Source organism: Curcuma longa, chromosome 11 (genome assembly GCF_044706935.1).
Source record: "Curcuma longa cultivar G26 ecotype Majalengka, Jawa Barat chromosome 11, ITB_CL_G26_1.1, whole genome shotgun sequence".
Taxonomy (NCBI): Eukaryota; Viridiplantae; Streptophyta; class Magnoliopsida; order Zingiberales; family Zingiberaceae; genus Curcuma; species Curcuma longa.
This window is the reverse complement of record NC_133871.1, coordinates 2,318,096-2,343,537: the sequence shown is the minus strand read 5'-3', so window position 1 is coordinate 2,343,537 and position 25,442 is coordinate 2,318,096. Positions and strand designations below refer to the sequence as shown.

Here is a 25,442-nt window from a genome sequence, read left to right as displayed (position 1 = left end):
AGAACATGTGTGTTATCCTAATTTCCTGTATACTTAAACTCACGCATCAAACATAATTCTGATCTAATTTCAGATTTATTTGACTACATATCAAAATTCCACTGAGTATTAACAACTACTTAATGACTTAGGGTTTTGTGAAACAATAAAGGGTAATACGAGGCACCTATAAGGAATCCGAAGGATGTGGAGTACCAAAGACAATTAGACTTGGAGCAAAAGATGCAAATATGTGAGAAGGATGACACGAGATGTAAGTCAACAGGTTTAGTGCATCTGAGAGATGAGAACCTTGATGAAAGAGTACATTGACAAAGAGAAAAGGATATACGGAGTGACCAACTTTGTGCATTTGAGGGATGAGAAGCCGAGAGGAAGATCACTTAAGGTAAGACGATGTGAGCTTAGTTGAGTGAAAATATAAATGGAACAAGGGTAGAATTCAACTTAGGAGAACTCTATCATAGTCAACTTGAGTTAGATTTTAGGCGATTGAAATTGGTTATCGAACAACTAAAACTTTCAATTGATCGAAAAATAAATTTGATCATTCAATGCATAGTATTTTATCCATATCTCTTTGCGGTTGAAGTGTCTTATCTTAAGTGGTAAGCATGGAGACACCCGTTGCTTAAGGTTTCGAGTTTGAATCCTCTTAGCAACATATATTTGTTGACTGAGGTACTGTGCGATTCAAGTCTTATCTCGGCTAAGGTGTTGTTGAGGCAGTATGCTCTTATCAACCTAGTGGTACCGTACCTCCAAAAAATCTCTTAGGGGGTTTTCTGATATGGGGCAGTTTCGGCGGTGGGGTCGGTCACTATAAAAAGTTTACCCACTATAGTTTTAGTCCCCGGGGCAATGGTGCAACGGTAGGACATCCGGATTGTGACCCAGGGACCCGCGGTTCGATCCCCATCTACGGCGTATTTGCAAGAATTTTCTTCCAGATGGGGAACGCAATCAAAGGATGCTGGGCATCTGGATTGGCCGCCGTATGCGCTTCCCGATTTACCCTGGTGGTCGGTGGGAAACTTCCGTGGGACCGGACCGGCCACCCCCAGGGATTGAGTCCATGAGACTGACTGAGATTTATCATTTTTTTTGAATAAGTTATTCATACGGATCAAGCGGCTAAAAAAATAGGTAAGGTCAACTAGAAGATGACGTAGCGAGTGATCTAGATGGTAGATTGCTTCATTGAGAATTAGATAAATGACATCAATTTATCAAGATTAGAAAAATAAACACTTGCATTTGTTTTGAATTGAGTGGTGATGTTTATGGATGGTGATATATCAAAGCGCACTTTTTTAAAAAATCAAGAAAATTGTACAAGTAAAACAATCTCTTGTCTTTATCTATTTCTATTTTATTTAGTAGATTCAGAGTCATTTTTTATTAATTCTTAAAAAAAACTAAATAACATTATTAAGAGTCGACTATTACACATGACGAACTTATCAAAGATTATACTCGTAAATAATTAAATTATAGTGGAAAATCAACTATTGCAAGCTCATCAAAGGTTGTACTCACAATTAATTAAAGAAAATAAATAAAATAGAGATGACTTAAATTAAAATTGATATGCATTATAGTCAAATTAATGAAGTGTTCTTGTCATTTTCCATTGTGCAACTTGATCATATATATATTACCATATGATACTTTATTCACTTAATATATAATTAATTTACTCAATTATTGACCTATAAGTTATTAAAAGCTGGCATTTTCAAGTTTTAATTAATTAATTCAATTTTGTTTTCCAAAACAATAACTTTGCTTGAGTGGGCTTTAAAGTATTATAAATTTATAAATGTAAATTATATGTTATACTATTATCATTGAGATTATTAAAATCTGATCTTATTTTATTATAATGTAATTTGCCTTGCACATGATGGAGAGATCAAGTAGTTAAAATAATAATAACCTAAATGATTAGAGAACCTTTTATTATTATTTTTTAATTTAGGTATTCAGTTTTTCAAGCCAATTAATTCTGAAGCTAATAAAAAAAATGATAATCCTAGTAGCCAACATCTCTGGGGTGGTCGGCCCGATCCCACGGAAGTTTCCCACCGACCACCAGGGTAAATCGGGAAGCGCATACGGCGGTCAATCCAGATGCCTAGCATCCTTTGATTGCGTTTCCCATTTGGAGGAAAATTCCTGCAAATACGCCGTAGCTGGGGATCGAACCGCGGATCCCTAGGTTACAACCCGAATGTCCTACCGTTGCACCATTGCCCCGCAATTATTGAAGGAAAATTACGGGACCTGAAGCTAATCAGGATTCATACATAGTGGTCAAATTATTTTATTAATTCATTCTCTAAGAAGAAAAAACTAAATAACTTTAATTATAAGCATATGACTGTTACACATTAAGAGCGCATTAAGATTATATTTACAAATAATTAAAGAGCTAAAATAGAGATGACTTAATTAAAATTTACTTGTTCTATACTCAAGTTAATGAAGAGTTCTTATCATTTTTCATTGTGCAACTAGCTCATATGACGTTCTATCCACTTAATATATAATTCACTTGCTCAATTATTGATCATTAAATTAATTTTTATTTTATCATTGTATAGTTTGTCTTGAAGCTAAATGATTGAAGAACATTCTATTGTTTTATAAATCAACCATAGTGGTCATTTTTAATGTTATATGATTTATCATATTTGTGATTATTTTTAATTAGGGATGATATTTTATTTCGATTTGATATGGATGTGTATCAATCTATTGGATTGACCGTCGTATGCGCTTCCCGATTTATCCTGGTGGTCGGTGGAAAATTTCCGTAGGACCGAACCGACCACCCCAAAAATGTGGCTATTGGGATTATTATTTTTTTGGAATCGAAGTCATCTCCTTTCATATGGAAATAATGAGATAAGATCTTTATATATGGTAATCTTTGTGTTGGGAGTTCGGAGTTCATTCGGCTAATTGTCCATCATAAAGTAACTAAACTCCATGCAGAGAAGGTCCATACAAGAGAGAGGTCCATAGTACAACCTCCACTAGCTCAACTACTTTCTTATCAAAAGAAAATTTATCTGTAGACTCCCTTGATCGATTGTATTGTGTCCACCTGTTGAAGAGATTATGATGATAAAAATTATAACGACATTTTACTGAATTGCATAGGCATGTTTTGACATTTCTCATTTCACATACTCAATTTTTATAATACCAAAATCACTCAACGCATTCCCATTATACCCTCTTTTCTCGTTCAAAAATTCATTGTTTTCAATTTCTGCTATCGAATTGAGATATGAGGATATAGACATATTAAAGAAACTTCTAAAAATACATTAATTTTAAGTTGAAGTGATTCAGAATTCTCTAGGTCTATAATGTTGTTTTGTTCGAAACTGACTAATGAACCTAGCGAACTCGAAATCTCTCTAAACTAAAATCAATGTACTTTTGAAAGTTTCCTTAATATATCTATGATCTCATATTGGATTTGACAGTGTAAATCGATAGAAGTGAATTTGTAAACTTATAAATATTTAATACATGCAATTTATAATAAGTTCATTATAAAAAAATGATAAATCCTAGCTAGCTTATTATAATAAGCTCATACGCCCAGCATCCTTTGATTGCGCTCCCCATTTGGAGAAAAATTCTTATAAATACGTCGTAGTTGGCGATCGAACCGCAGGTGCCTGGGTGATAACCTGGATGTCCTACCGTGGCACCATTGCCCCGGGGACAAAACTGTAGTGGATAAATTTTTTATAGTGACCGACCCCACCGCCGAAACGATCCCATATCAGAAAATCCTCTAAGAGATTTTTTAACAAGAAATCTTTCTCGATCAATCCCTTTGCCCCTTATTTTTCGAGAATCAGAAAGATCCTTTTCGAGTTTGAATTTGTTCATTTGGAATCTGGGCTCTTCTATCTTCTACTTATTTTTTTTGAATATCTACTTATTTTTTTTTTTTTGCTTTATTCTTTTTTTCATTTCGATTTTCTTTGCCTCTCTTTTCTTTTTATTCCCTTCCACCATTCTTTAAGTTCCCATAGGTTTGTTGATCCTGTAGAATCTGACCCATTTTCTCATTGAGCGAAGGGTACGAAATAAATCAGATTGATTTTTCGATCAAAAACAAAAAAAGTACTATGTGAAATCTTCGGTTTTTTCCTCTTCCTCTATCTTCTCATGCCTCAAATGCACAAAACTACACACTATGTGTGTCCTTTTCTCTATGTCAATGTACTCATTCATCAAGGTTTTCATCCCTCGGATGCACTTCCCGATTTACCCTGGTGGTTGGTGGAAAACTTCCGTGGGGTCGGACCGGTCACCCCCAGATATAGTCAATGGGGCTAACTGGGATTTATCATTTTTATCGAAGTATCTTATCCTAAGTGGTAAGCAAAGAGACATCTGTTGCCTGAGGTTCCGGGTTCGAGTCCTCTTAGCAACATATATTTGTTGACTGATGTGATGTTTCGATTCAAGTCTTAGCTTGACTTAGTTGCTATTTTGGCAGTAAGCTCTTATCAAACTAGTGGTACCGTGCCTCCAAAAAATCTCTTAGGGGGTTTTCTGATATGGGGTCGTTTCGGCGGTGGGGTCGGTCATTATAAAAAATTTATCCACTACAGTTTTGTCCCCGGGGCAATGGTGCTGCGGTAGGACATCCAGGTTGTCGCCCAGGTACCTGCGGTTCGATCCCCAGCTACGGAAATTTTCCTCCAAATGGGGAACGCAATCAAAAGGTGCTGGGCGTCTGGGTTGGCCGTTGCATGCACTTCCCGATTTGCCCTGGTGGCTGATGGGAAACTTCCGTGGGACCGGGCCGGTCACCCCCAGGGCTAGCTGGGATTTATAGAATCAAATAGGGAACGCAATTAAAGGATATTGGGCGTCTGAGTTAGCCATTGTGTGCACTTCCCGATTTACCTTGGTGATCGGTGGGAAACTTCTGTGGGGCCGAGCCAGTCACCCTCAGAGATAGTCAATGGGGCTAACTGGGATTTATCATTTTTTATAGATAATTAAGACTGCTTCATTAGCATTACTTCATCTTCTATTCTATAGTAACTAACACTGGACAATTCATTGCACTTTTCATTATAGGTTTTCTTAAGAAATTTGTCTATTCCATACCAGCAATTTTCTTACATCATCTAGCACAATAAAAATATTCCATGTGAGAATAGACACAAATTTATTTTCTAATTCTAATTTACTTTTTTCTTCAAAATTTTCTCATATGCAGTACAGAGTTACATTATTTTCCGAGCAAGTTATTTTGCTCGTCACGCGTCAATTGTAACAATGTCAAAGCAATGACTGTGCTTGCTTAAAACCTTTCTCACCTTCCTCTCTGGCCCAAGAAGCCATCCAGTCAGTGATACTTGACTTGTACTGTCCGTATATCTGAACACTCACTTTACCATGTTTTCTTAAAGAAAGTATGTCTCTTACCTGGCCCTGTGAGAGTGATGTCTTTCATTTGCAGTTGTTTCATATTTGATATTGACAATTACCTGTTTTCTTGCATTTCTTATTTAACATAATTGTTAATGTACATGTCTACTGACCAGAAGTAGTGTAAACTATTGTGGTCCTTATGCTGTTGTATCTTTAAGATTAGCTTCACTTCTACTTTGGTGCTGTTGATTTGAGGATAATTTAACTTAGATGACACACATCCATCGACATACCATTTGTAACTAAACTAGAGTGTTATAATCTTTGATTCTCCCTTTCCAAACATCTGTTCGTCCAGGATAAGGTTCACACTAGTACCATGATATCATAACTTACCTAAATGAGAAACTGATCTATTGCCTTATTAGGTTCATTTTATAAATCTCTTTCATTAGCCTACAACTTGTTGTGTGGGCTTTGTACAAGCTATTTGGAGATCGACCTTCACCATCAAACAAGTTGTCACATTGAAGATGGTAATAGTGGGAAACTTCTCTTTAGTATATAATTCGACCTAATCTTCTATTTCACTTGTCTTGATGCCCGTAATTAAACGCACAAGTGTTAGGATCTCATAACCTATAGCCTCTATGTTTTTCACCAGTTTGCCTATATATGATCTTTGATCTATATGGCTGCAGTATATCAAAGATATCGCAACTGGAGCCCTAACTATTAATGAAGTTTCACTACAGCTGCACCATTAATAAGAGGTAACTCCTATCCCGAATTGTTTGAGGATGCGATCCGCTATAAAACACAATACTGCGATTGGCAATCTTCTATTTCACTTATCTTCCCGACCATCAAGTTATGTATCTTTGATTTGACATTGATATCGCAACTGGAGCCCTGAAGTTTCACTACTGCACCATTAATAAGAGGTAATTCCTATTCGGAATTGTCATTTCTATCCGCTATAAACACAATACTGCAATTGGCAAAACCGACCGTAAATTATTTCTATTTGACTTTATGAATTTTTTTTGCAAGAGCTGAAAAGTGAGATAAGTAATAATTGAAGAACTAACCGCTGATATCATGCGTTTAACAGACCAGGTGCAAGTCCATCTGATCCGCGAGGTTTCGATGTCGATTTCCACTTGCATTCGTAGGATGATGATTGTGTAAACTGGAGTAAGGATCAGTTCTTCATTCATATTTTGATTCGAGGTGGGTCTCCCATTGATATCTTGCATTGGTAAGTTGTTCAAGATTTGTCATACAAGACACTACTTGCTTTAGTGATATCATTAATGTGAAGTTTGTGAGATTCATACATGATTTCTTCTTTTTATTATGTTCTATTTTTCAGCGTGAATGAGATAATAAAGATGATATTTGCCATGCTTTTTATTTTGTAAAATAATAATGAAACGTCTCCCTCTTTCTAACGGACTCTTATTTCAAATATTTATTTTTATTTTATCTGTGAACAGATTGAAACATATCCCAATTTATGGGCAAGTAATTAGCAGAAAATTAAAAGGGCATTATTTTGTATTCATACAGTCAACTAGTGCCTTTTTATTTATATTTAAAAAAATTCATTTCTTTTAAAACTTATTAAAATAATATTTCATTTATAATGTACTTTTTAAGATTTAAAATGAGCAAAACTTAAAAGGACGTCTGTCATTTACAAAGTCTAATTTAATGTTAATTATCTAAAATATTTTTTATTATCTGATTATTTAGTCGTGTAAAACTTAATATATAATTTTTATGGGTAGAAGTTGATTGTTAGTTTTTATACGGTGTAGAAGTTATATATTAGTTTTTACATGTAAAAGTTATATGTTAATTTTTACTTGTCGATTATGATTAAATAATATTTATTTATAATATAATAAATATTATATGAAGCCTCTATTGGTTATTTTGTCTATTGAAATATTATTTTAATTAGTAAAGAATCAAAATTTAAAAATAAATTTTTATATAAAATTTAGTTTTTTAGCTATATTAATTTAAAAATAGATTTTTATATAAAATTTAATTTTATAGCTTTTTGAGATGCAAAATTATTAATTAAATTTTTATAGTCAAATTTTGTTAATAAATTTTTTTCAATTGATAAAATTATTAAATTATTTAATCTTTTTTGAGCACACAGTATTGATCTGTTAGCTCTTGAGAGAATGAAGATATAAAATGAGATGAAAGAAAAGAAAATTATTTGTATTGACATATAAATAGAATTTTATATTTTTATAATAATATAATGATTATAATTACTATAAAATTAATTAATTTTGTCGTTATTTTTAAAATGATACATCAAATATCAATTTAACCATATATTAATTCTCATGCATGTAACAACTTCTCATGAATGTAGGCGTGCAGCTATAAGCAGTACATCAAATGCATGAAGCGGTATCAAATTCTCATATGTAGTCATGCAGATGTGATGTGGCCCTGCGAAAATTGAAACACAGCGGTCTCGCGAAACAAATGCGTTGTTCAATTGATATAAAACATTTTATTGGAACCCTAGGCATAAGCCTTATGCTTTGAAGAAGTTATATATTAGTTTTTACATGTAAAAGTTATATGTTAATTTTTACATGACAATTATGATTAAATAATATTTATTTAAAATATAATAAATGTTATATGAAGTCTCTATTGGTTATTTTGTCTATTGAAATGTTATTTTAATTAGTAGAGAATCAAAATTAAAATAATATTGAATTACTATTATAGAAGTTAGTTGTTAGTTTGTACAATATGTAGAAATTAACAATTATACAATGAAGAAATTACATATTAGTTTTTACATCATTAATCATGATTAAATAATATTTATGAAGTGTGATGAGTGTCATGAAGTTTTCATTGATTATTTTGCTCATTGAAATATTATTTTAATTAGATTATTATTTATAAAAAAAATTAAAATAATATAAAAATACTGTTCTAGTTTATATAATAGTGATTTTATATGATTTTAATTTTATTTTTAAATATTAATTTAATTAAAATAATATTTTAATGAGTAAAATAATTGATGAGAGCGATCAAATAATATAATAATATTTTAGATAGTTAAATGAGATGTCCTTTTTTAATTGTAATTGAAAATGGAATGTTTTTTTTAAGAAAGGTGGATATTTTTTGATTTTTTCCCCATTTAAAATTGTGTAATTTTGAAACAGTTTGGATTAAATTTATTACAAGACCAAGTGTAAAGGGGGTATTTTATTATTAAATTATGAATGAAATGTTATTTTGATAAATTTTAAAAGAAGGTTTTTTTTGACAATATAAAAAATTAGGGACTTTGATTTACTATTTATAATAATTTATCCTTGCGTAGTAACTATTTTAAAAATTAATGCTACAAATTTATTATTTTTCATATTTTACATGCTATTCTAAAATATTTAATAAATATAACATCAAAAAACAATTAGTAAAAATCCATTATAATCACAAAATATCTAAATTTTAAAATAACATATGTTTAAAATAAAATTTTAAAATGATAAATATGTAAAATATCATATTTGTAATTTAAGACCATTTCCAACCATAAAACCTATTTTGGTGCATTTTCAACACCAATTTGGTGTCATTTCAACATCAAATTTTTTTTCAATTCCAACCAATACACATCATTTCCTACACTAAAAGGAATATTCCTTAGAATATTCTATTTTTAAATATAACATTTCTTAGTAATATAACAAATACACACCATTTCTTAGTAATATAACAAATATTTTAAATATTACTTATTTAAATTAATAATAAGATTATATGCGCAATTTCGCTTTATTAAAAACACATAATTTACACGTTATCAGCAATTCCACGTGGCCAAAATCCAGATCTTAGAGAACGGGTCACGGAAGCACACTCCTAAACCACGTCACCGATCCACGAACCACACCTAAAACCAAATCCTACCGTCCAATCTCAATCCAACGGAGCATGGCGATTGCAGATTCCCGCCTCCAACAGTCGCAAATTCTAATTTCCAGAAGCCCAAAAAAACTCCCTCCCTTTTTCTTCGCAACCAAACCCAAATGCCCTCCCCTTTAAATACCCACCCTCCCTCATCATACCTCCCATCTCGATCTCTCCGCTTTCTTTCTTCTCCAGCGGCCTTTGCGATTTCCGATCCAGATCGTCGCCATGTCCGGCCGCGGCAAGGGAGGCAAGGGGCTCGGCAAGGGCGGCGCGAAGCGCCACCGCAAGGTCCTCCGCGACAACATTCAGGGCATCACCAAGCCGGCGATCCGTCGCCTCGCCCGCCGTGGCGGCGTCAAGCGCATAAGCGGCCTGATCTACGAGGAGACCCGCGGCGTCCTCAAGATCTTCCTCGAGAACGTCATCCGCGACGCCGTGACCTACACAGAGCACGCTCGCCGCAAGACTGTCACCGCCATGGATGTGGTCTACGCCCTCAAGCGCCAGGGACGGACCCTCTATGGGTTCGGAGGCTAAGCCCCTTCGCAAGCTCGCTATCAATGGTGCTCTTGCTTCAAGTTAGTATAACTTTTGGGTTTGATTTGGACGAATTATCCTTTTGTAAATGTGATTTGAAGCCGTCAAGGGACGCAGCTGGTTTATTAATTTGCTATGAAACTGAAATCCTAAAATGAATTGGTCCTTTTGCCGAGCTCTTATTTGTTGTTCCTTTTGAAAGGAGTAGAAATTCAAATTGAATGATGAAAACTAGTAGGCTTATAAATCACATCTAAACATAGAAGAAATGATGTATATTTATATCTTTTGCTAGAAGGTAGACCAAGATTACATTTGAAAGCTAAAACATTTCGCTTTAGTCTCTTTTCAATATGGATGCCATCTGAATGGCTTGTTCTCACGAATCGTGCAATATAGAAACTATTTTTTTCTGTACAAGATAGGGATAAATTAGTTTATTCAACTGGTCACACGAGATGACCAGGATCCTATTCCTTTGAAGGAACCTTTATCAACTGGTCACAGTATAAAACTAACTTTAAACCTTTTTCAATTACATCAAAACTTGAAGGATCCTTTTGGTGCTTGCTTGCACCAACAAACGACATATCTGGTAATAGATTGTCTTCATCGTGATCATTATCGTAATTGATATCGGGAGTCTTTGTGCGTGGAATTAGTATAACTTTTTTTTATTGGATTGGCATGAAATATCGTTTGTAAATGTGATTCGGACGTGCCATGGCATGAAACCTGGTTTAAATGTTTTGTTATGCAACTAAAAGCCCAAAAATGAATTGGCCTTCGGAGATCCAACTATAGAAGTAACTAAACTGAAAAGATAAATAAGAGTCTGATGCATCAAAGAAATTATTTTCAGGTACAAAATAGGGATAAATAAGACCTTAACTCATTACTTAATTCGAGTGAACACATGATCATGATGACCAGGGTCCACTTTCCATAGTTTAGAAGAAGTGCAAATGGTAGAATTGCTTTTGAAGAAATTTTCAAAAGCTATGCTGGCATGATCAGTCTCAAAGAGAGAGAGTATAATGCTGTCAAAAGTGCTTCAGTTTCCACTTGAGAACTTGTCTTCAGCACCATCACCAATAAGCCTGAATCCCAATTGTAGCTGCAGGCCTCCTTTGTAACTCTAAAGTTTTGCTTGAAAATCCGAGATTGTTGGGGTATGTGTAAAGAAAATCGATGGCTAGACAAACATATAGTAGTAAAACAAAAGAAGAATAGCACCAGATTTAACGTGGATCACTATGTTAAAATAGAGAGTACAAGATGATTGTTTTTGCGAAACTTTGATTGGTGCGACAAAAAATAGCACACTACTACTATATATATATATGTGCCGTATATATATATCCCTAGAAAACAGGGAAAAGATAAGGAAATCAGGATAGAGAGCAATCCGATAAGAGAAGAAAAAGTCTTGATAAAACTTCATATGGCCAGGTGGCTCTATTCAAATAGCTGACTTTCCTTTTTGAACTAATTAATTTACCAACTCAATGCTCCAGCAAATTTGACACATACTCAACAAATCTCCGCCTTGCGTCAAATTCCAAAAATGAACTCTCCCCCAATCCAAAGCCCTGAAAGGCAATCAACAGTGCTGAACACCAACCAAGTCCAAACAATGTTGGAGCTTGGCAATGGGAAGTGATTTGGTTAACATGTCAGCTGGGTTGTCATCAGTGTGGATCTTCTTCACAACAACTTCACCATTTGCAATAGTATCACGAACAAAATGTTGCCTGACACTAATATGCTTGGTCTTACTGTGGTACATGCTATTCTTCATCAGGTGTATAGCGCTTTGGCTATCACAAAATATAGTAAGAACATCTTGATTTAGTCCAAGCTCAATAACCAAACCACGAAGCCAGACAGCTTCCTTAACACCTTCTGTCGCTGCAACATATTCGGCTTCAGTGGTTGACAAAGCTGCAATCGATTGAAGAGAAGCACACCAACTGATGGCCGAACCACATAAAGAAAATATATATCCAGATAGTGATCTTCTCCGGTCTAAATCACCAGCATAATCAGCATCAACATAGCCGACTACTAGATTAGAATGAGGATGCAACTTCTTATCAAACACCAAACCAACATCAACAGTATTTTTCAAATAACGGAGAATCCACTTCACTGCATTCCAATGCTCTTTCCCAGGACAGTGCATGAACCTGCTGACAAGACTAACAGCGTGTGCTAAATCCGGCCTAGTGCAAACCATGGCATACATAAGGCTTCCAATAGCACTAGAGTAAGGGACACTAGCCATTTGCCTTTTATCTTCCTCAGTTTGAGGACACTGAACCACAGACAACTTGAAGTGAGCTGCCATAGGAGTACTAACAGGTTTAGAACTTTGCATGTTAAACCTGTCAATAACTTTCTTGATGTATTTCCCTTGAGATAACCGCAATACACCAGCCTGACGATCTCTCCTAATCTCCATACCAAGAATCGACTTGGCTGCACCTAAGTCTTTCATATCAAACTCGCTGCTTAACTGAGCCTTCAACTTGTTAACCAAGAGAATGTTAGGTGCAGCAACAAGCATGTCATCAACATATAGCAACAAGTAAATAAAAGATCCATCTGGGAATTTTTGAAAATAAACACAATTGTCATGTAGGCTCCTGGAATAGCCAGATTTCAACATAAATGAATCAAACCTCTTATACCACTGCCTCGGCGACTGTTTAAGGCCATAAAGTGATTTCTTCAAGCAACAGACATGGTCCTCCTTTCCTTGAACCACAAAACCCTCGGGTTGTTGAATATAAATTTCTTCTTCCAACTCTCCATGCAGAAAAGCTGTCTTAACATCGAGTTGTTCAAGTTCGAGGTCATAGAGGGCAACCAAAGCAAGCAACACCCGAATTGAGGTATGACGAACAACAGGAGAGAAGACTTCATTAAAATCAATACCTTCTCGTTGATCAAAACCTCTAACAACATACCGTGCTTTATATCTTGCATTTTCAACTCCGGAAATACCATCCTTCAGTTTATAAATCCACTTGCAACTGATAACACGTTTGTCTTTCGGAAGCTTAACAAGATCCCAGGTATTGTTTTTGTGGAGGCTATCCACTTCTTCCTGCATTGCAGATAACCATTTTGCCGATTCGCCACAAGATATAGCTTCCGCGTAGTTACGAGGTTCTAGATCCCCATTAATCTCTTGTGCAACAGTCAAAGCATAAGCTACAAAATGACTCTCATCATCAAACCGAATAGGCTTTCTAATTTCTCTCCTTGGACGATCACGCGCTATGGTATAATCATGTTGTTGAGGATCAGTAAAAACATCAGTAGAGACTGGCACACAGCTAGACTGTGTGTCTGCAGAAGAAGTTTGTGCTGGCTTAGGAATGTCTGATTGAATTTCAAAATCTACTTTCTTGCTCGCATCGACCTGATTGCCTGCGTCAGTAGAAGAAACAACAGATTCTTTTCCAGAAGATAAAAATGCATTTTCATTAAAAGTGACATCTCTACTAATGATGATCCTTTTAGAATTTGGATCAGGGCACCACAAGCGATAACCCTTCACCCCAGATGGATAACCAATGAAAATACATTTCTTAGCACGTGGATCTAACTTTCCATCAGTAACATGAACATATGCTAGACAACCGAAAATTTTCAAATTTGAATATTCAACTTGGTTACCTGACCATACTTCTTCTGGAATCTTTCCATCAAGGGATGAGTGTGGAGAGCGATTAACAAGATAACAAGCGGTAGACGCTGCTTCAGCCCAAAAAGTTTTTCCCAACCCAGAATGAGAGAGCATGCACCGCACTCTCTCAATAAGTGTTCTATTCATTCGTTCTGCAACCCCATTCTGTTGAGGTGTCCTTACCACAGTGTGATGTCTAGCAATCCCTTCATCTTCACAGAACTTATTAAAGTCATCTTCACAAAACTCAAGACCATTATCAGTTCTCAACCGTTTTACCTTTTTTCCAGTTTGGTTCTCGACCAAACTTTTCCACCTTTTAAAAGTAGGAAAAACCTCATTTTTATGGCGAAGAAAATAAGCCCAAACCTTTCTGGAGTAATCATCGATAATGATCAACATGTAACGTCTGCCTCCATGAGATGGAACACGAGAAGGACCCCATAAATCAGAATGTATATAATCCAATGTGCCTTTAGTCCGATGGATCCCTCTGGTAAAACTCACTCGTTTTTGTTTGCCAAAAACACAATGTTCACAGAAGTCAATTTTACAGGTGGTGTGTCTTCCAACAAGACCTCTCTTGCATAGTATATTCATGCCTTTCTCACTCATGTGGCCCAATCGCATATGCCACAACTTTGTTTCATCTTGGTGAGTCGGAGGTGTAGCAACGTCAGCAATACCTGCAACAACAGAACCTTGCAACACATATAAACTACCAGAACGGTTAGCTTTCATTAAAACCAAAGCACCTTTTGAAATTTTCAATACTCCGCCTTCAGCTGAATACTTACAACCATGAGCTTCAAGGCTGCCTAAAGAAATCAAATTTCTTTTCAACTCGGGAATGTGTCTAACACCTGTCAAAGTTCTAATCACACCATCATGTGTTTTAATTCGAATTGTACCCTTACCGACGACCTTGCACGAGGCATTATTTCCCATCAAAACATTTCCACCATTAACGGTTTCATAACTAGAGAATAAATCCCTATGAGGGCACATGTGATAAGTACAACCAGAATCAAGAATCCATTCATTTTTACCTCTTTGTTCAGTGTCAGTAGCCAGCAAAACATCCCCATCAGAGTCATTTTCAACAACATCAGCCTCAGCATTTTTTTCTCAATTTTCTTACCCTTGGCTTTTTCTTCTCTTTCCAACTTATTTTTCAATTTATAACAGTCTGAGATAACATGGTTTGTTTTCTTGCAGTAACGACATGATTTGTCCTTATCTGTTTTTCTGCCCTTTGATTTGGACCTAAACTTAGGTCGATTGCTACCACTACCTCTTTCAGAGTTCCTTCCCCTAACCATTAAGCCTTCGGCAGTTTCACCAGGACTGTTATCAGCATCAAATTTTTCCTTAGACATTAAATTTGATTTGACATCCTCAAGACTTATGGTCTCACGATTCCCATATAACATAATCTCTTTAAAATGCTTATATGTTCTAGGCAAGGAAACAATTAACAAAACTGCTTTATCCTCATCTTCAATTTTAACATCCAAGTTCTCCAAATCAATAATAATAGAATTAAACTCATCTAAGTGAGATTGGATAGGAGTACCTTCTTGCATACGAAGCGAGTACAGGCGGTCTTTCAAGCGAAGTTTGTTAGCAAGACTTTTGGTCATATATTGTGACTCCAATTTCAACCACAAACCAGCAGCAGTAGTTTCATGAATAACCTCACGTAGCACTTCACGAGTCAAACACAATTGGATTGCAGATAAGGCTTTTTCATCCAATTCTTCCCATTGTTCATCTGTCATGGTAGCAGGTTTCTTGGATTTGCCTTCAAGAGTCTTCTTTAACCCGTTTTGTGTAAGAACGACTCTCATCTGGATTCGCCATATGGAGAAACTGATCTTGCCATCGAACTTCTCAATGTCAAACTTTGTAACAGTCGACATAATAGAACCTAGCTCTGATACCAATTTGTAAAGAAAATCGATGGCTAGACAAACATATAGCAGTAAAACAAAGGAAGAATAGCACCAGATTTAACGTGGAAAAAATCCTCTTAAGAGGCAAAAAAACCACGGGAAAGAGAGAGAGTTCACTATGTTAAAACAGAGAGTACAAGATGATCGCTTCTGCGAAACTCTGATCGATTCCACAAAAACAGCACACTACTACTTTATATATATATATATATATGTGCTGTATATATATATCCCTAGAAAACAGGGAAAAGATAAGGAAATCAGGATAGAGAGCAATCCGATAAGAGAAGAAAAAGTCTTGATAAAACTTCATATAGCCAGGTGGTGAGAATTGCTCTGTTCAAATAGATGACTTTCCTTCTTGAATTAATTAATTTACCAACTCAATGTTCCAGCAAATTTGACACATACTCAACAGTAGGCATATCTGAAGATTGTCATAGCCATGCCAAGTGTCAATTAGACCACCTGAAGCTGCATCGTTGCAATATTTTTGAAGTGTATCTCATCCTGATGTTTAAGCAAGCCATTTGATGCTTCTCAGCCTAAGAAAGACAAGTAACTACCATGATGAAGTTGAAGATGATTGAAAGATCTGTAAGGTTGAATGGGAAGGGTGAATCACTTACTAAAATAGTAGTTGCAGGCTTCTTTTGTTGCTCTAAAGTTTCGCTTGCTAATCATAGACGGTTGGGGTATGCATATATGCCACAGCCATGGCAAGTGCCAATTAGACCTCCTGAAGCAGCATCATTGCAAGCTTTCTGAAGTGCCAATTAGAAATCTGCTTTGATAAATCAATTTGTTTCTCTGAGAGATCAACATCCTGCTGCATGTTACAGTAAGCCAATTGATGCTTCTCAACCTAAGAAAGACAAATAAATCTAAGGATGAAATTGAAGATGATACTACCACTTCAACTCTAAATGAATCACAACTTCACCAATATAATTGAAGAAAACACAAAGTGATTGGCGGCGCTTTCATCAACACCGTCCTGTAAAAAGAAAACGATTGAAAGAACTGAAAGGTTGTATGGGAAGGAGGAAATATGAAGATAGACGAATCACCTTACTCAATCAGAAGGAACATGTGGGTCATAGTTGTAGGGATCCTCGGTGTATCGCATGTACTCTTGGCCGGAATATGTTTGGATTTTGACAGAAGGAAATTGACTGATGATGTCCCAATTCTCAGTGCCCTTGAGACAGTTCTTCAGCAGTTGCAGATTGCAGCGCATCTCGAATTTCTTCAAACTCCTGTGAGTGCTTGCTGTGTTGTTATGCTGCTCGATCAAGCCCGGTAGCCACCGAGGGAGCTGCTTGGTTTCATCTGATCTCCGCACCTTCAATTTCTGTAGCTTGTCGACATTCTCCACGCACTCCAAGTTGGGACAGTCTTCCACCTCAAGATATCTTAATGACGGGATGTTGGATATCTTCTTCAACCCTCTGCAATTTGTGACCTCGAGCCTGTAAGCCAAGGTGAGGTTGTTGATTTCACCTAGCTCATACGTTTGGCGCAAGCACAGTTGGTTGAGGTTGGTGGCTCGGTGGAGGCCATCAGGAAGAGCTCTTAGCTTTGGGCAGTCCGTGATAACACAATTCCTGAGACTTGGAAACAACTTCACTGAGAGAGGTGTTCCATTGAATGTCCACTCCTCCCACGCGGGAATGTCTTCGAATTGGAGCACTTCGAGTTTGGGAAATGCAGAGCTTCTCGATCCGAGAAATTGAGACCCAATGGCTGTTATGGCGCTTGCACTTTCAATTTTGAGGTACTTGAGCTGAGGCAGTGTGCCCAAGGGAGGGAGCTCCGTGCAACATGGCAAGCCAAGGAGCTTCAAGATCGTCAAGTTTGGAAAAGATTCAGCCAAGGAAGAGGATGTCATCCAGCTCGGGAACTGTCGGCCAGGGTACTCTTTGAAGAAAAGGTCGGATATGGTTGAGGAAGGCTGAGTCATTTCATTGCATATCCTCTCGGCTCTACGGATTTGCTCCTCACTCCATCCTTTTTCTTCTTTCTCAGTCTCCTCATTTTCATCTTCTGCTCCAGAGCCATCATCATTACCATCACCCATGTCGTTGTTTGCATCTCCATCATCCTGGCCATCTTCATCTGCTTCTTCATCGGCTTTAGCATCTTCCTCCTCCTCATCTGGTTGCATCCAACTCAGCATAAGCACCTTAAGAAAAGGCTTGTTTGCAAGTGCAGAGGCTCCTCCTTCTACCCTCTCAAGCCTGTAAATGCTTAAGACTCTCAACTTGGATAGATTTTTTAGCTCTTCTAGATCACAACCTTCTTCAGAGGCCGAGTCATTCTGTCCGACCCTAAATCCGTGAAGGGAATAGAAATTTTCTAGTTTTCCAATTCCCTTGGGCACATAAGTGAGCAGTGGGCAATCTATCATGTTAAGCCATCTTAGATTATGCAACTTAGTGATGGACACAGGAACTCTTTCCAAGAACTCACACTCTGAGACATTCAGACTCTGAAGGTTTACAAGGTTCCCGATAGTTGTTGGAATCTCACGAATATTTGTTCCATCGAGATCTAGATATCTTAAATGCAATAGATCTCCAATGCAATCTGGAATCGTTTCAATTGATGTTTTTGTGAGATCCAAAACTCGCAAACACGGTAATGCTCGAAGTACACTATCTTCGATCGTCTTGGTTTTGGAGGAGTCCGTTAGAATTAGAGTTCTCAAACAAGCTTGCCTTACAATTTGAACTGGTAACACTAGCTTAGCCTCCGTGCAAGAGATTGACAGCCGTCGAATTTTCACATTATCATTTGCTTTGAATTCTCTACCATGTCGATATAAAATCCCTTCCTCTCTCATTAACTTTGCACAGAGCGACCGGAAGTGATCGTGCATAGAGAAGAATTTCTTGTCTAAATCTATAGTTACATTAGCTTCCAAGAGATTCCGACCAAGTAACTCTCTGTAAATATCCTCCCCTAGATCTTCCATTGTTCTCAAATTTTCAGTTGGAAGATCCCTCCTCAAATCTTGTTCATCCATAATAAGACCTTCGGCCACCCAAAACTGAATAACCTCTTTAGAATACATATCTTTTTGAGGGTACAAAGAGCAATAGAGAAAACATTGTTTTAATCTAGGTGGTAAGTCTTCGTAGCTCAAATATAAAGGCCTCAGTTCTTCCTCAATTTGATCCATGTTCCATGCATCACTTTGGAGAACTTCCTCCCATCTTGCTTTGTTTTGTTGGTATAGAACCCCAGCAATAGCTTTAATTGCAAGAGGTAGACCATCACATTTATTGGCAAATTTAATTCCTATTTCCTTAAAGCTTGATATATGATCTTCGTCTTCTTCACCTTCAAATGCTAAATGTTTAAGCAAATTCCAACCACTTTCTTCATCCATTTTTTCAACTGGGTGGATATATGTAGGCTTCATTTGTTTTACAATATTTTCTTTTCTAGAGGTAACTAAGATGGTACAACTTGTGGCACTTTCCATTATAGGTTTTCTCAAGAAATTTACCCACACAGATGAATTCCATACATCATCTAACACAATCAAAGTATTCTGTGTGAGAACAGACACAAGCTTTTTTTCTAATTCTGTTATACTTTTTCCTTCAAGATTTTCTTCTTTGATTTCACCTCCTTCCTCAAATTTAATCAACTTTTTTAGCAAATCAGACTCCACGTAATTTTTAGAGACATACAACCATTTTCTTTTTGGAAAATAATCTATGATCCGTCTATCCTTGAATATTTTATCTGCTAGAGTGCTCTTTCCAATTCCCCCTGTTCCCACAACTCCAAAAACATGACATTTCTTTTGATTATTCTTACATAGCCAAGCAATTAGTGTTTCAATAGCAGTTTCTATTTGTGTTCCTATGACATCTCCTTCAACTTGTATGTGAGATATCTCATTAACATAATCAACTGGTTCTTTGGTTGCCCAATCCAAATTATTTCTTATGACTGTATCATTTTTTAGATCTTCTAACTTGCTATTCAGTGCTATAATTTGATTAGCAATATCATGGCGATATTTAAAACATTGAAAGCATGAAAAGAGATAGCTGAAAGGGATGTTTATAGTTGATGAACCTGACAAAGCTCGAGCTTTCAATATCTTTCCCCCTTCAATCATACAGAGATCAATAACATCATCAGCATCATACATGATGTCCTTTAACTTCCGCACCCATAAATCAATTTCATTATTTCCATGACTCTTTTGCTCTGCTTGGCGAAGATAACCATTGATTGTCTCCAACCTTTCTTGAAGAGCTTTGATCTCCTTATCAACACCGAGCACCTTAAAGATCTCTGTCTCCACCATGTTGGTTATGACTTTCATGAATTTTGAGACAAAGAAATCTAAGACCATTGCCATTGTTGGTAGAAGGGAGAGGAAAGGGCTCACAAGTTGTTGGATGTGATGTTTGTTTTGCATGCACAAAATGCTAGTGCCCTAACGACTATATATAGGCTCTAAACAAGTAGAATATTAATTTTAATTTTTATTTAAAAATTATATATTTGCATTTGTTATGAACTAAGTGGAGATGCTATGGATGTTGACATAATGAAACATAAATGAAATTTTAACTTTAATGCCAATTTGCTTCGTTAAAGATTATTTAGCTTTATATACTTACAAAAGTTTAAATATATCCATGTAAGGTAGAGTGATTAAATTAATCATTAAGATAAACATCAATAATTAATGAATAGTAGTTGAAATGCAAGTTAAAAAAATAATAAAATTCTACAAGTAAGATAATCTTTTGTCTATATCTATTCACCGTCATCTTTTGTTAGTTTATTTTTTTCATTTTTTATAGAAGAAATAATTAGATTACTTTAGTAAGTATCTGCACGTTAAGTGTTCATCAAAAGTTGTACTTATAAAAAAATTAATGAGCCAAAATGGAGATGACTTAAATTAAAATTGACTCATTCTATAGTCATGTTAATAAAGAGCTAATTTTGTCATTTTTCATCGCGCAACTAGCTCATATATCTATCTGTGTGATGTTTTGTCTACTTAATATACAATTCATTTGCTCAATTATTGACCTAATAATTATTAAAAGTCAACATATATATATATATATATATATATATTTCAAAATAATAACTTTGAAATCTACTAATCCAGCTATGATAGATTGGGCATTAAGATAATTCTACTAATCCTCTCTTCGTACTTGGATGGTTACAAATGATACGCTCATCTCTATTTATACGAGACAATAGTGAGAAGAGTTTTTGTTCCTTTATACTAGAAAATTTCAAATTGACTCCTCACTTTCTAGATTCACTTGCAAAGCTATAGACTTCATATCCTTTGGCCTTGGAACTAAGCCCCAAGTTTGATCACACTTCAAAGCCTCTATTAGCTTTTCACTTTTTTGTTAATCCAACTAAGATCCTTACAAACTTTACTATTACTGGAGGTGGGCGGCCCTCCCCCTTATTTACCCACTTGGTAAATCCAGAAGCACTTGTGGTAGTGCCTAGTAGCCAACCTCCACAGTCTGTCCCCCATTGTTGAGCTGCATAGGCTAGTTAACTGGTTTTACAAGATAACTTAAGGTAAGATGCGGTGAACTTAATTGAGTGAAAATATATAATTGAGTGAAAATATAACTGGAACAAGGGTGGAATTCAACTTAGGAGGACTCTATCATAGTCAACTTGAGTTAGATTTTAGGTGATTGAAATTGGTTACCGAGCAATTAAAACTTTTGGTCGATCGAAAAATAGATTTGATTATTCGATGCATAGTATTTTATCCATATCTCTTTGAATAAGTTATTCGTAGGGATCAGGCGATTAAAAAAATAGATAAGATCAACTAGAAGATGACGTTGCGAGTGATCTGGATCGAAGATCGATTTATCGAGAATTAGATAACTAACATTAATTTATTAAGGTTAGAATCATGGCATTAATTTTATTATTTTAAAAATAACCATTTGCATTTGTTTTGAATTGAATGGTGATGTTTATGGATGTCGATATATCAAAGCTCACTTTTTCAAAAAATTAAAAAAAAAATTGTACAAGTAGAACAATCTCTTGTCTTTATCTATTTCTATTTTATTTAGTAAATTAAGAGTCATTTTTTATTAATTTCTAGAAAAAATAAATAATATTAATAAGAGTTGACTATTGCACATGAGAACTTATCGAAGATTGTACTCATAAATAATTAAATTATAATGAAAAATCAACTATTGCACATGAAGAGCTTATCGAAGATATATTGTACTCATAAATAATTAAATTATAATGAAAAATCAACTTTTGCATAGCTCATCAACGGTTGTACTCACAAATAATTAAATTAAAATAGAAATGACTTAAATTAAAATTGATTTGCATAATAGTCAAATTAATCAAGAGTTCTTGTCATATTCCATCATGCAACTTGGTCATAGATATATATATCTATTACCATATGATATTTTATTCACTTAATATACAATTAATTTACTCAATTATTGACCTATAAGTTATTAAAAGCTGGCATTCAAGTTTTAATTAATTAATTCAACAATAACTTTGGTTGAGTGGACTTTAAAGTATTATAAATTTACAAATGTACATTATATATTATACTATTATCATTGAGATTATTAAAATCTGATCTTGTTTTATTATTATGTAATTTGCCTTGCACATGATGGAGAGAGATCAAGTAGTTGACAAATTAAAAAAATATTAATAACCTAAATGATTAGAGAATCTTTTATTATTATTTTTTTAATTTAGGTATTCAATTATTCAAACCGTTGAGTTATTTTATTAATTCATTCTCTTCTTATTCAAAGAAGAAAAACTAGATAACTTTAATAAGCTTACGACTCTGATACATTACGAGCCCATCAAGATTGTATTTACAAATAATTAAAGAGCTAAAATAGAGATGACTTAAATTAAAATTGACTTGTTCTATACTCAAGTTAACGAAGAATTCTTGTCATTTTCCACTGTGCAACTATCTCATATATGATATGAAAGCATCAACAATTCAATAAAATGTAAAATGCTGAAATTATAATGATATGAAAGCATCAACAATTCATGTTAAATCCCTAAGGTCCATACAAGAGAGAGGCCAGTGCATTCATGGTGGCCATTATATTGTATAGCCTCCAATTGTTCAGCTACCTCTTAATCATAAGAAAATTTTGTATAGACTCCCTTGATCTATTGTATTGTCTCACTTGTCAACAAGATTAGCATGATAAAAATTATAATGATATGGAAGGATTAACACTTCATGTTAAATCATCAAGTTGTACTAAATAGAAAACGTACTTAGCTTGAATCTATAGGTCTAAAATCATTTTATTTCTTAGATTGAAGAGAAAAGAAACTTAATGTATATGTTGCCATATGGATTATAATCCTAAGTATTCAATGACATATATTATTTATTCATCATAAAAGATTAAAATAATATATATTATTCATCATAAAAGAATTTTTTAACAAACTATTTTAGTAAAGCATTTCAATTCTTGTTAGCTCTCAGATTATATTTCTTTTACTTAAGTTATTTCTCCTTGATTGTTACCTCAATCACTACTTCTCATACCCAGTGTGACATGGGTTGACATTTTTAGAAAATTCATATTTTCTATTAGTACCCCTATTAGTCGAGGAAGAGATCGTTGATACCCCAAGTGGTGTGAATGATAATTTTTATGTTTGATCAAATGAGTTTAAGTTAGTTTTTTTTGTTGTGCATGTTTAATATGTGTGTCTAACTGTGCTTACAAGAACACATGAGACTACTTGATGACTTAGGGTTTTGTGAAATAATGAAGGGTAATACGGGGCACCCATAAGGAATATGAAGGTCGATGAGGAATATCAAAGACAATCAGACTTAGAGCAAAAGACACAAATATGTGAGAATGATGACATGGGATGTGAGCCAACGAGTTTAATGCATCTAAGGAGCAAGAACCTTGAAAGAGTACATTGACAAAGAGAAATGGGCACACAGAGTGAATGACTTTATGCATTCGAGAGATGAAAAACCAAGAGGAAGATCACTTAAGGTAAGATGTGGTTAGCTTAATTGAGTGAAAATATAAATGAAACAAGGGTAGAAATCAACTTAGGAGAACTCGATCATAGTCAACTTGAGTTACCAAGTGACTAAAATTTTCAATCAATCGAGAAATAAATTTGATCATTCAAAGCACAGTACATCTTGTCCATATCTCTTTGAACAAGTTATTCGTAATGATCATGCAATTAAAAAAATAAGTAAGGTCAACTAGAAGATGACATAGTGTGTGATCTGGATGGGAGATCCGATTTATTAAGAATTAGATAACTGGCATTAATTTATCAAGGTTAGAACCTTGACATTAATTTTATTATTTGAAAATTAAACATTTGCATTTGTTTTGAATTGAGGGGTGATGTTTATGGATGTTGATATATCAAAGCTCACTTTTAAGAAAATCAAAAAAATTGTACATGTAAAACAATTAATATCTTGTCTTTATTTATTTCAATTTTATTTAATAAATTCAGAGTCATTTTTTATTAATTGTTAAAAAATTAAATAACATTAATAAGAGTCTAGTATCGCACATGAAGAGCTTATCAAAGATTGTACTCATAAATAATTAAATTATAGTGGAAAATCAACTATTGCACAACTCATCAAAGGTTGTACTCACCAATAATTAAAGAAAATAATTAAAATAGAGATGACTTAAATTATTGCATTATAGTCAAATTAATGAAGAGTTCTTGTCGTTTTCCATTATGCAACTTGATCCTATATCTATTACCTTATGATATTTTATTCACTCAATATATAACTAATTTACTCAATTATTGACCTATAATTTATTAAAAGCTGGCGTTCAAGTTTTAATTAATTAATTCAATTTTGTTTTTCAAAACAATAACTTTGCTTGAGTGGGCTTTAAAGTATTATAAATCTATAATATTATCATTGAGATTATTAAAATCTGATCTTATTTTATTATAATGTAATTTGCCTTGCACATGATGGAGAGATCAAGTAGTTGACAAATTAAAATAATAATAATAATCTAAATGATTAACTAATCTTTTATTATTATTTTTATTTAGATATTTAATTTTTTGAACCGATTAATTACGTAGGTAATCAAAAAATGATAATTCCAGTAGCCACATCTCTGGGGGTGGTCGGTCCAAGGTCCCACGGAAGTTTCCCACCGACCACCAGGGTAAATCGGGAAGCGCATATGACGGTTAATCCAGATGCCCAACATCCTTTGATTGCGTTCTCCATTTGGAGGAAAATTTCTACAAATACGCCGTAGCTGGGGCTCGAACCGCGGGTCCCTAGGTTACAACCCGAATATCCTACCGTTGCACCATTGCCCGGGGACAGGTAATCAAGATAATTCATTCTCTTCGTTATTTAAAGATGAAAAAATTAGATAATTTTAATAAGCATATGACTGTTACACATTAAGTATTTATAAATAATTAAAGAGCTGAAATAGAGATGACTTAAATTAAAATTGACTTGTTCTATACTCAAGTTAACGAAGAGTTTTTATCATTTTTAATTGTGCAACTAGCTCATATATCTATTCATATGATGTTTTATCCACTTAACATACAATTCACTTGCTCAATTATTGGTCATTAATAATTCTTATTTATCATCACATAGTTTGTCTTGAAGCTAAATGATTGAAGAACTTTCTATTATTTTATAAATCAACCATAGTAGTGGTCAGTTTTAATGTTATATGATTTATCATATTTGTGAGTATTTTTAATTAGGGATGATAGTTTATTTCGATTTGATATGGATGTCTATCAATCCATTG

The 25,442-nt window shown here is 34.6% G+C and overlaps 2 protein-coding genes across 2 annotated transcripts; one reads left to right on the top strand and one right to left on the bottom strand.

Moving 5' to 3' along the window:
* The first annotated feature begins 9,572 nt into the window (after nt 1–9,572).
* On the top strand, nt 9,573–10,115 carry LOC141841572 (histone H4). Its single transcript, XM_074729747.1, has one exon. The coding sequence runs from the start codon at nt 9,622–9,624 to the stop codon at nt 9,931–9,933; it is 312 nt and encodes a 103-aa protein (XP_074585848.1). The 5' UTR covers nt 9,573–9,621; the 3' UTR covers nt 9,934–10,115.
* Nucleotides 10,116–16,350: 6,235 nt separating this feature from the next.
* On the bottom strand, nt 16,351–20,029 carry LOC141841494 (putative disease resistance protein RGA3). The gene is made up of 3 exons (XM_074729667.1): nt 16,661–20,029; nt 16,529–16,582; nt 16,351–16,450 (listed from the first exon to the last, which is right to left on the bottom strand). Exon 1 carries the CDS (start codon nt 20,027–20,029, stop codon nt 16,661–16,663), a length of 3,369 nt encoding a protein of 1,122 aa, XP_074585768.1. The 3' UTR covers nt 16,351–16,450; nt 16,529–16,582.
* Between the last annotated feature and the right edge of the window lie 5,413 nt (nt 20,030–25,442).

Excerpts from the sequence above, each read along its gene's own strand:
- LOC141841572 (XM_074729747.1), top strand. The coding sequence starts at position 9,622 with ATGTCCGGCCGCGGCAAGGGAGGCAAGGGGCTCGGCAAGGGCGGCGCG.
- LOC141841494 (XM_074729667.1), bottom strand. The coding sequence starts at position 20,029 with ATGCAAAACAAACATCACATCCAACAACTTGTGAGCCCTTTCCTCTCC.